General features: G+C 35.3%; 1 protein-coding gene and 1 long non-coding RNA gene across 2 annotated transcripts in view; one reads left to right on the forward strand and one right to left on the reverse strand.

The window, feature by feature from the left end:
- The window catches only part of LOC123879322, a 34,748-nt gene extending 23,579 nt beyond the window's left edge, over positions 1-11,169 (reverse strand). Inside the window, exons 1-5 of the mRNA XM_045926967.1 lie at positions 10,911-11,169; positions 9,461-9,571; positions 8,907-9,003; positions 7,764-7,867; positions 7,086-7,161 (exon numbers count right to left, since the gene is read on the reverse strand). Of these exons, the coding sequence (XP_045782923.1) occupies positions 7,086-7,161; positions 7,764-7,867; positions 8,907-9,003; positions 9,461-9,571; positions 10,911-11,169 (647 nt within the window). The remainder of the gene's footprint in view (positions 1-7,085; positions 7,162-7,763; positions 7,868-8,906; positions 9,004-9,460; positions 9,572-10,910) is intronic.
- LOC123879471 lies at positions 1,680-6,452 on the forward strand. The gene is made up of 3 exons (XR_006799009.1): positions 1,680-1,803; positions 2,904-3,606; positions 5,458-6,452. It is a non-coding gene; the product is annotated as an uncharacterized LOC123879471 (long non-coding RNA).
- Positions 11,170-12,763: the final 1,594 nt, after the last annotated feature.

Below are 12,763 nucleotides of genomic sequence, written 5' to 3' on the forward strand. Positions count from 1 at the left end.
GGTTTGTCCTAATTTCTAGATTTTACAGCTACGCAGTGTGGTTTTACACTTCGCACGTAGACCATTCAATCAAAATGACCTTCAAATGCATCCAAAGACACGGCTGAGTTGCATTCGTTGAATCATGACTGCGCGGGAATAGATTCTGATAAACAGGGATTTACAGCCATTTCTACTGAAGTACCTATAAGAACCTACATTGAGTTCTTAAGATTAATAATTAATTAAATTAATTAATTTTATTCTTTTAATTATTTAATTAATTAATAATTAAAAGAATAAAATTCTTCTTTAACCACAAGATCATAGAGTAGCAAACCTTCAGACATAATTAAACATTTGGTAAAAGCATATTACATCGTCATCATCATCAGCCTGTGGACGTCCACTGCTGGACATAGGCCTTCCCTATAGAGCGCCACCACACCCGGCCCTCAGCCTTCCTCATCCAGCCACAGCATAGTTATACAATCGAAGATTATGTAAATAGCAATTTGACTCGGGTTCCATACCATCGTATAAGAAATAGCAATTTTTTGACGTGACAACGTCTTATAATTCAATAGAGCCGGCTGCACGCACGAAAAAACATGATTCATGCGGCGTTACCTCGCTCTGAGGCGTTCCATGTAAGGCTTGAAGTGCAAGCGAAAGCGCGGAACGAGCGACAAAGGAGCACAATCGACCTTTGTTGTCACGTTCAACTGTCGTCAGTAAACCGACTTTACAGACAACCAATTTTTTTTTAAAACTTCATGGCAGCGATTTTGAAATTTTTATAATTTGTTGTTATAGTGGCAATAGAAATACACATTCTGTGAAAATTTCAACTCTCTACGTATTAAGGTTCACGAGATACAGCCCGCTGACGGACGGACGGACGGCTTTTAGTCGGTAGACGTCCGACATAACCACTCTGCTCCCCCGTGATGACGAATTTTCCTCACAAAAGAGAAAAAATAATTTAAAAAAACCCCGACACTAAAACCTCTCAAAAGTAAAAAAAATAAAAGTAACTATGTATTGGCCGTTTAAGTTTAATCTAATTAGTAAAGTTTGATGTCTTTTCAGATCCCTGCCATCAAGCTTTGTATTATATGCATTTCTTGATAACCTCACACTTATATTTAAATTAGTCTACTTTTAGATATTTCTGGATATAGGTATGTACCTACTACAAGCTTGTATGATGTTCGAATTTTAGTTTCCGTGGATAGAGTAAATACTATGCCCATTTTACAAGAAATTGCCTGCTCTAGTCATAAGTATAACAACTCCATGTCTTGTGTAAACAATCTACAATCCTACACCCATTGCAAGATATCAGGGCTCTGTCCGTCACTTGCTCCATACAATCGTAGTTCCAATTTCGTTTGAATATTAAGCAACCAAAGTCCATGCAATTTTGCAAACATATTCTAGAAACTAATATCTGTGCCTGTGGTGTTTTAGATTTTTCTAAAAATATGTAGTTTTAAAATTACAGGGGCTCAAAGATTTGTATGTGAATTTTTAAGACCGCGTAACTTTGAAACCGAATATTTTAACAGAAATCTGGAAAACCACAGACATAGATATTAGTTTCTAGAATATGTCTGCAAAATTTTATGGACTTTGGTTGCTTAATATTGAAATGAAATTGGAACTACGTTTGTATGCAGCGAGTGACAGAGAGACCTCTCTTAACTAAGTACCTATATTATAACGTTGCATCTGGTGCCGTTTAGTACAGTATTCCTACATGTGTAAAGCACACGCATAAAATTATTGTGATTTTGTTTCTGATAATTTCTTAAGTGCAAGGTAATTATGTGTTTACTAGCTGATGCCCGCGACTTCGTCCACGTGGATTTACGTTTTTTAAAATTCCGCGGGAACTCTTTGATTTTCCGGGATTAAAAGTAGCCTATGTGTTAATCCAGGGTATAATCTATCTTCATTCCAAATTTTAGCCAAATCCGTCCTGTAGTTTTTGCGCGATTGAGTAACAAACACCCAAATATTTCACCCACACCCACTTTCACATTTATAATAATTATTATCATTAGGATTATTGAATGAATTTGTTTCTACGTAGGATGCATGGCTGTGTTAATATTTTTTTTGGTTCCGTACCTCAAAAGAAAGAAAGGTACCTTATAGGATCACTTCGTTGTCTGTCTGTCCGTCTGTCAAGAAAACCTATAGGGTACTTCCCGTTGACCTAGAGTCATGAAATTTGGCAAGTAGGTAGTTCTTATAGCACAAGTAAAGGAAAAAATCAGATAACTGTGAATTTGTGGTTACATCATTTAAAAAAACTGTGTTTCAATTTTCAAAGTAAGATAACTATACCAAGTGGGGTATCATATAAAAGGGCTTTACCTGTACATTCTAAAACAGATTTTTATTTATTTTTATGCATAATAGTTTTTAATTAATCGTGCAAAATGTCGGAAAAAATACCGGACGCGGAACCCTCGGTGCGCGAAACTGACTCACACTTGAACAGTTTTCTTAGTGTTTGTGATTATTAATGTCGGTTTTTTTAAGTTTTTTTTTTATTTTTGCTACTTATAGGATATGCGAAAAACCTTTTGCCGACTCATTTTCAAAAAAAAATCCTGCACGCGATTAGTTTCACCCACAATTTTTAACCCCCAAGAAGAGGGGTGTTATAAGTTTGACGTGTGTATCTGTGTATCTGTCTGTGGCATCGTAGCTCCTAAACTAATGAACCGATTTCAATTTACTTTTTTTGTTTGAAAGGTGGCTTGATCGAGAGTGTTCTTAGCTATAATCCAAGAAAATCGGTTCAGCCGTTTGAAAGTTATCAACTCTTTTCGAGTTACTGTAACCTTCACTTGTCGGGGGTGTTATAAATTTTTAATTTACACTTGTCTTACCTATCTTATTTTTTCCAGCAACTTTGGTTCCTGTGATTTCGTCCAAAACCAAACTACTACCTACTCCAATTTTCGGATGATTTGAGAAACTTCAATTCAGCAATCTAGTAACTTTGCACGAGCTCTGCGATAAAGTCCAGAACCTTCTTGAGAACCATCCTTGACCGAGCCTCGAAGCTTAACACGCATTTTTAAAAATAACTACCACATACCTTGACCGAGCTTCGAAGCTTAACACGCATTTTTAAAAGGAACCACCGTTTAACTTGACCGAGCTTCGAAGCTTAACACGCATTTTTTAAAGGAACCATCATATACGTTGACCGAGCTTCGAAGCATAACACGCATTTTTTAAAGGAACCATCATATACGTTGACCGAGCTTCGAAGCTTAACACGCATTTTTAAAAAGAACTACCACATACCTTGACCGAGCTTCGAAGCTTAACACGCATTTTTGAAAATCGAATTCAAGAAAATGTGGAGTGGAGTACTAGATACGACAGCAGTGGGTAGTACGGCGCTCAATCCTGTAAATGGTGACAACAGGAACAACCCAATGTCTGTACTCAGTCAGACTACTTCAGTGGGCGTTAGAGGCAATATAGGCGGGATGGTGGGTCCAATTGGCATTGCTGCTGGCGGAGAGTTGGCTTTCTCTGTTACTGACACTGTAGTGACGCAGGGGCAACGAGATAGTGCTGTACCCAGAGGAATACAGGGTAATGATGCAGCGTACATGGGTTCTGTTGTCGAAATCTATAAAAAGCAATTTATCCCTACAAAAAAATGAAGATGTAGAAAATGATATCTACAGGGTATTGGTAATTAGTATATAATGACGACACGTACCCATGCTATTTTGATCTGATATATACAATGCTGAAGTAAAATGACGAAATAAAATTTAAAAAAATTCCATACAATTTTTTTTTAATGTCCAAAATTTTTTATGGCCCTAACGTGCCCTAACTCACTGAGATCGTTGGCCTCGGCCTATCTAAAGATGGCCAACGATCTCAATGAGTTAGGGCACGTTAGGGTCATGAAAACTTTGAGATAATTTTTTTTTTAAATTTTGTATAGAAATTTTTATAATTTTATTTCGTCACTAGCTGATGCCCGCGACTTCGTTCGCGTGGATGTAGGTTTTTTAAAATTCCCGTGGGAACTATGTGCTAATCCAGGGTATAATCTATCTTCATTCTAAATTTCAGCCCAATCCGTCCAGTAGTTTTTGCGTGAAGGAGTAACAAACATATACACACACACACACACACACACACATACAAACTTTCTCCTTTATAATATTAGTGTGATTATAATTCAGCATTGTATTTATCAGATCAAAGTAGCATGGGTACGTGTTGTCTTTATATACTAATAACCAAACACCCTGTATATGTATTCGTATGTATACAGGGGTGTAAACAGAATGCTAATAAAAATTTTGCGTGACTATTATACCACCTTAAGGTGCATGAGACGCGTCTGCCCGCGAAATTCAAATTTAATTTGGTTTTTCGCAATTTGTAAACTAATACGACAACGTAGGCTTACGGTTTTCTAATTCCGACAATGGGAGTATCATCTTCACAGGATTGCATAAAAATCTTTACTTGAAAGTGTACAGTTTAATAAATTAGTCAAAATAATGAGTTTGACGTGAGTTACTCACAAATTAGTCGATACTATAACTAATTTCTTTAACTGGACCCTTTCAAGTAAAGATTTTTATATAAACACGTGGAGATGATACTGCCATTGGCGGAATTAGAATGCCATAAGCCTACTTTGTCGTATTAGTTTACAAATTGCGAAAAACGAAATTAAATTTGAATTTCGCGGGCAGACGCGTCTCATGCCCCTTAACACAATCCAATGCCTTATCTTGTAGTTTTAGTGATTTAGTATTTTTAAAACCCGCATTGTATAGCGTGCAAAATTTGGGTCAATGTCCCATCTACGACGCGGAATTGACTTCGAGTGATCTATTTACGGAACATTCGTTAATCTCTAGCGTCAGTCAGGTGTTTTATTTGCAATATATTGTTACAGATACCTATTAGGTACTAAGGCTGCGTCAAGACTTCCTAAATTATTGACAATACAGCTGTTTGCGCACATATTAACAGGGCTCTTTCCGTCACTTACTCCATACAATCGTAGTTCCAATTTCATTTAAATATTAAGCAACCAAAATCCATGAAATTTTGCAGACATATTCTAGAAACTAATATCTGTGCCTGTGGTGTTTTAGATTTTTCTAAAAATATGTAGTTTTAAAATTACAGGGGCTCAAAGATTTGTATGTGAATTTTTAAGACCGCGTAACTTTGAAACCGAATATTTTAACAGAAATCTGGAAAACCACAGACATAGACATTAGTTTTTATATATTAGAATATGTCTGCAAAATTTCATGGACTTTGGTTGCTTAGTATTCAAATGAAATTGGAACTACGTTTGTATGAAACGAGTGACGGAGAGATCCCTCTTAAATCTACATTGCTATATTGTGTTAAAATATTAAACGAGCTTCGAAGCTTAAACTTTTCTTTCTTGTTATACAGGTGCTGTTGCCAGTGTAATTAGAGCCAGTAGATAAATTAATGTGACCAAAATAAAATGTTGTATAATGATTGCTCGTAAAATGGCTCTTACTTCACCGCTGTTAAAACTATAAGAAAGAAGACTTTTACACCCTTGAGCAGTAAAAACATTCATTATCAGTATCGTCAAAACTGTAACTGGACGATTTGTTTACATAAATCGGGGCAAACATCGATAAATCATGTTTTATTGGAATTTTCGTCTGTCTATCTCTCTGTGCTTTCTGTCTGTCTCTTTGTATGTCTCTCTGTCTGTCACTCTGTCTATCTCCTGTCTGTCTCTCCGTCTGTTTGTCTATCTGTCTGTGCGCGTATCATACTAAAACTAGCGAACGGATTTAAATTATATTTGGTACAGTAGTAGCTGATATTCCGGGTTAACATATAGGGTAGGTAGTATTTATCCCGAAAAATATTTGGGATGATTCTTCGGGATACGGGATCAAATTTTTTATGGATTTTATTACATCAACCAATTTTCACAATTCCTTTACAAAAAGACTTCTCACACGCCATTCAAAATAATTATATCTCTATGGAATTTCCAAAAAAGTTAATCCATTGTTCGCTGATAGTTTGACTTTAATATCAAGTTATTATATATTTTTTTTTACTCACAAGTAGTAGGCACTTACTTGATATTTTTAATTTTTCTTGTATAAAGTATGTAGATGCTTACTTGGATTTAGTTAAAGTTAAGTGTAAATGTTAATAGTAAAAAGTTGTAGCTTCTGTTTTTTTGCAAAAAATAAAAATTATATATTACTTTTAGTATTTATATATTACGTTAGTGCATATATGATAGGTTATTTTCATTCATAAGTGAATTTGTATATTTTATTTTTATAGTCATAATTGTATGGAAGTTGTTCATTCGTTTATTAAACGAATTGAGAATTATTGTAATTATGTTAAATTTATTATTGTCAGTAAGTAAATAAATATTATATTGTTGACATTATTTGGTTTGATTAATCCTTTAATAAAATCATCATATCATTAACAGGGCTCTTTCCGTCACTCGCTTCATACAATCGTAGTTCCAATTTCATTTGAATATTAAGCAACCAAAGTACATGAAACTTTGCAGACATATTCTAGAAACTAATATCTGTGTCTGTGGTGTTTTAGATTTTTCTAAAAATATGTAGTTTTAAAATTACAGGGGCTCAAAGATTTGTATGTAAATTTTTAAGACCGCGTAACTTTGAAACCGAATATTTTAACAGAAATCTGGAAAACCACAGACATAGATATTAGTTTCTAGAATATGTCTGCAAAATTTCATGGACTTTGGTTGCTTAATATTCAAATGAAATTGGAACTACGATTGTATGACAACGAGTGACGGAGAGAGCCCTGTTAATCATTCATCATAAAATATATAGGTATCAACATGAAGCCCCATCACTCATCAGGGCATTGTAAGGTATAACTAAGTAGGTACTATAAATAAATATGAGCTTAATACCTATTACGAGGTAGTTATTTCGAAATTACAGACAGACACCCTGAAATTCTCTGTGACCCTGAAATACGGGATAACCCGTAGATAAAATACGGGGCATCTGGGGCCATCCCAAACTTACCGATTGGCAGCACATAAGGACCAGCTCAGTTGGGAACTCCTGACAATCTCGTTTTCACCCGGCGGTGGACTAAATTCTGAAAAGTAGAGGCAGGGCTTTAGCTAGGGTAGGTAGGGTATGTATGTATGTATGTTTCGATCCAGATTCTGTGTGTTCCACCGTAGCGCCTTAACTACTGGGCCGATTTTGATGAATGAGGTGTCAATTGATTCGTTGTAAACGTCCAGATGACATAGGCTACATTTTATACGAAAAAAATTAACCTAACGGATGTTACCTCGGTTAAAGTGGGGGTCTCCAAAAATTTTTTTTTTGCTATTGTATAGAGTGGGATGTCAAATGAAAGAGGAGAAAATTCTGAGTTCATGAATATAAACGTACTACAACATTAAAATATACCAAGCGACAGAAAAACAATTTTACTATAATATTTCAGCATTGTCAGGTTTTAGTTTTCAACTATCTTGTACTAACCCTCATTTTAAACTGAATGATGATATTCAAATTCAAAATCAAAATATTTTTATTCAGTGCTTTTGAATCGTCAAAATAATCTACCACTGGTCCGGAATGCCGTTCCTGCCGAGAAGAACCAGCTAGAAACTCGGCGGTTGCTCTTGTCAAGTGTTCAGAGCAACCGCCGAGTTTCTTGCTGGGTCTTCTAGTAATATAACCTACCTTCCCAATGCTTGCAGTAATAGAGATCCGCAACGCAATGGTTCACAAAGGTGAACAACTTGAAGTACAGGCCATGGCCCCGATTCACGTTCACACAGACCGGACTGCACATATAAACATTAAACAGTAAAAAACCGGATAGGTGCGAGTCAGATTCGCGCGCTGAGGGTTCCGTACTCGAGTATTTTTTCCAACATTTTGCACGATAAATCAAAAAATATTATACATAAAAATAAATAAAAATCTGTTTAAGAATTTGCAAGTAAAGCCCTTTCATATGATGGGTATCATCACTCTCATGACTTGGTATAGTTATCTTACTTTAAAAATTGAAACACATTTTAATTTTTTTTTAATGATGTAACCACAAATTCGCAGTTTTCAGATTTATTCCTGTACTTGTGCTATAATACTTACCTACCGGCCAAATTTCATGATTGTAGGTTAACGGGAAGTACCCTATAGTTTTCTTGACAGACACGGACGGACAGACAGACAGACAACCAAGTGATCCTATAAGGGTTCCGTTTTTCCTTTTGAGGTACGGAACCCTAATAAGTAAAAGAAAATAAGTAAAAATAAAAAATTAGTACTGTAAGCCCTAATTCGCACGAGCGTTAAAAAAGCGTTGCGTTAAAACCCGGCGTTGCGCTGATTATACGAAGTGTGCGTTAAAAAAGCGTTGACGTGTGAACAGATACTTGGTAATGCATTTGTTCTATTTGAATGCTTTTTAAACGGAAGTTAAGAGGGGTCTCTCCGTCACTCGCTTCATACAAACGTAGTTCCAATTTCATTTGAATATTAAGCAACCAAAGTCCATGAAATATTGCAGACATATTCTAGAAACTAATATCTATGCCTGTGGTTTTCCAGATTTCTGTTAAAATATTCGGTTTCAAAGTTACGCGGTCTTAAAAATTTACACACAAATCTTTGAGCCCCTGTAATTTTAAAACTACATATTTTTAGAAAAATCTAAAACACCACAGGCACAGATATTAGTTTCTAGAATATGTCTGCAAAGTTTCATGGACTTTGGTTGCTTAATATTCAAATGAAATTGGAACTACGATTGTATGAAGCGAGTGACGGAGAGAGCCCTGTTAAAAAAGCTCTCGTGCGAATGAGGATTAAGGTTACCTATAAACAGACGGACAGGAGAGCGGGCAGGTGTGTAGGTCGAATGCTGTATCCACCTCGTACAAAGCGCTGAAGTTGTAGGCCTCAGTCCGAAGAGCTGAATATGCAATAAATAGGTCAATTTCAACAAAGCCGTTCTAGGGTTCTGTACCTCAAAAAGAAAAACGGAACCCTTATAGGATCACTTTATTGTCTGTCTGTCCGTCTGTCGTGACTGTCAAGAAAACCTATAGAGTCCTTCCCGTTGATCTAGAATCATGAACTTTGGCAAGTAGGTAGGTCTTATAGCACAAGTAAAGGAATAAATCCGAAAACCGTGAATTCTGAAATAATAAACTTCCGAATAAATCCGAAAACCATGTCTGCCAATTCGCATTGGGCTAGCGTGGCAGACTATGGCCTTAACCCTTCTCACTCTGAGAGGAGACCCGTACTCAGTAGTGGGCCGGCAATGCGTTGATCATGATGTATTATCGTGATAATCATACTTAGCATTAATATAGGTACTTAGCTAAGTATCTAGTTATCTACTTATGCGTAATTAGCATACTCACATTTCTTTGTACTAGCAAAATGACTTATAGTTGTCTTATCATGAGAAGTATGATAATGCCTTCTTGAATTGAAGTGTTGTTTACAAGTTCCGGATGACACTATGGAATATTCTGAAAAGGTTTAAACAGGGCTCACTCCGTCACTTACTCCATGCAATCGTAGTCCCAATTTCATTTGAATATTAAGCAACCAAAGTCCATGAAATTTTGCAGACATATTCTAGAAACTAATATCTGTACCTGTGGTGTTTTAGATTTTTCTAAAAATATGTAGTAAGTATTAAAATTACTGGGGCTCAAAGATTTGTACGTGAATTTTTAAGACCGCGTAACTTTGAAACCGAATATTTTAACGGAAATCTGGAAAACCACAAGCATAGATATTAGTTCCCGGAACGTTTCTACGAAATTCTATTGAGTATGATTGGTTAGTATTCCAATGAGAGACGAACTACGTTTGTATGGAGCGAGTGACGGAGAGACCCCTCTTAAAAACAAAGAAAACCCAAAAACCATTATTACTACAAACTCAAAATTGTTTATTCAAAGTAGGTACTATTTACACGTTTTGATGGTCAGAATTGTTAGATTTGTAACATGATAGTGGTGATAAATAATTACGTAAAAAAAACTTAAGCTACGAAGGTTCGAAGAAGGGCCCACAACAAATTCAAACGTGTATTATTTTTTAACCCCCGACCCAAAAAGAGGGGTGTTATGAGTTTGACGTGTGTATCTGTGTATCTGTGTATCTGTCTGTGGCATCGTAGCTCCTAAACTAATGAACCGATTTTAATTTGGTTTTTTTTGTTTGAAAGGTGACTTGATCGAGAGTGTTCTTAGCTATAATCCAAGAAAATCGGTTCAGCCGTTTGAAAGTTATCAGCTCTTTTCTAGTTATTACTGTAACCTTCACTTGTCGGGGGTGTTATAAATTTTTAATTTACACAATTGTACTATCACCACTTCACAAAATCACTTACCTTATTAGAACCATCAAAGCTGTTAAGCAACTCATTCCAAGCTTTCTTATCATTTAAAATTAATAGGGCTCTCTCCGTCACTCGTTTCATACAATCGTAGTTCCAATTTCATTTGAATATTAAGCAACCAAAGTCCATGAAATTTTGCAGATATATTCTAGAAACTATATCTGTGTCTGTGGTTTTCCAGATTTCTGTTAAAATATTCGGTTTCAAAGTTACGCGGTCTTAATTTTTTCATACGAATCTTTGAGCCCCTGTAATTTTAAAACTACATATTTTTAGAAAAATCTAAAACACCACAGACACAGATATAGTTTCTAGAATATGTCTGCAAAATTTCATGGACTTTGGTTGCTTAATATTCAAATGAAATTGGAACTACGATTGTGTGAAACGAGTGACTGAGGAGCCCTCTTAAAGCGAAATCTTTTACCTACCTTAGTACTTCTGGTTTCAGTGCTTACCTCTTCCGAAATCATTGCACATATTGTTCAAAAATAGAAAACATGAGTTTTCAAAATCCTTATACTCCATTTTCCCGCCAAAAATCCTCTTCGTACACACCACTGTATCGTTGCTTTTGCAAATCTGGACCCTTTCCGAGCAAACTTTTTTCACATGTTCATATTTTAAATGTGAACCTTTCTCATTTGCGTCTATTTCTGTCCCATTTTTTAAATGTAAACCATTGGTTTTAATTATTAGTAGGTAGATAATTGCCATTGTAAATTGTAATTTCAAAATTTTCATAGTAAACGAAAGAAAAAATGATTTTAAGTATGGATTTTTGGTTGAGTAATCTACGTGCTGTACTTATTAACTAGTTAGGTATTCAAAACGTACTTAACTTATTCATTCAATTAACAGAAAGCTGTAAAAAATAATTGAAATTGTAATCCATACCAACTACCTACCTATTTTTATACATGTAATATTATAAATGCGAAAGTGTGTCTATCTGTCTGTCTGCTAGCGAAAGAGATAGCAACAAAGACTTAAGCAATTTAGACAGTGGTTATTAACCCCCGACCCAAAAAGAGGGGTTTGACATGTGTATCTATCTGTGGCATCGTAGCTCCTAAACTGATGAACCGATTTTAATTTAGTTTTTTTTTGTTTGAAAGGTGGCTTGATTAGCTTTTTTAACTATAATAATTAATCGAAGAAAACCGGTTCAGCTGTTTGAAAGTTATCAGCTCTTTTCTAGTTACTGTAATCTTCACTTGTTCAAATTTTTTATTTACACTTGTTTAGAGTAATTTAGAGATTGTGGAGAATCAGTGAAAAAAAAAACAACATTTGAAATAATATAGCTTTATTAAAGGTTGTATAAAAGTTACAAACTTCATATTATTTAACTATAATATATTTTTTACATTCAGTTATACATTTAGTTTATATGTTTATTTATGTTTCTCAATTAAATAAATAAATAGAAATTTCTCGGGTTCAAAAGCTATGCAATTACCTATTGATATTTTACAATATATATTTTATACAATTTTTGCTTATAAATTATTGAATTTTACAATATTTTATTCACTTAATATAAATGCATACATTTTGAGATCTCACGCGCAATTTTAGCTCTGTGTCAATTGTCACGTTAAAAGTGCGAATTTAGTCTTTTATTAATTTAAAGGTGAACCTGGACTTCGTCTGTGTTGGTGTTTGCTGGCGCGCGTGCTCTGCTTTTCGGAGAGTTTATTTTTATTTTTATTTATTTATTTTTTATTTGTACCAGAAAGTTGTAACAATATAAATAAAAGGAAACAAAAAGTGGACAGGAAAGCACTTATATCTATAAGAGATCTCTACCAGTGACCCTTGGCAGTGCGAGAGGTTGTAAAGGGAGTAGAATAGGTACAGCAAAGATAGACAGTAATTATGAAGAAAAAAAAAAGTAGATATTATTAAGATAAAAAATAGTAGATTTTTGTTAAAAGTGGCCGGGTTTTGTGTTTCACTGGTGTTTTTGGTGGTGGAACTGACTGGGAAGCGCCCTAAAGGGGCGCCGGGCGTGTGTCGGCGAGCGCCGGCACAGACGAAGTCCATACCACAGTTCCCTAACTTGTAAATAACTACAAACTTGACATTGGCTAATCTTTGTAAAGCCAGACGAGAGAAAAAAAAAAGAAGGTAAACTGTACTTTTGACTTTTGCCCCATTGAGTTAAAATGGCGCGTGAGAAGTCATTTTGTACGGACTATACTAGTTTTTAGTGTTCTGCACCTCAAAAGGAAAAACAGGACCCTTATAGGATCACTTCGTTGTCTGTCTGTCTGTCCGTCCGTCGTGTCTGTCAAGAAAACCTATA

Source organism: Maniola jurtina, chromosome 28, assembly GCF_905333055.1.
Source record: "Maniola jurtina chromosome 28, ilManJurt1.1, whole genome shotgun sequence".
Lineage (NCBI taxonomy): Eukaryota > Metazoa > Arthropoda > Insecta > Lepidoptera > Nymphalidae > Maniola > Maniola jurtina.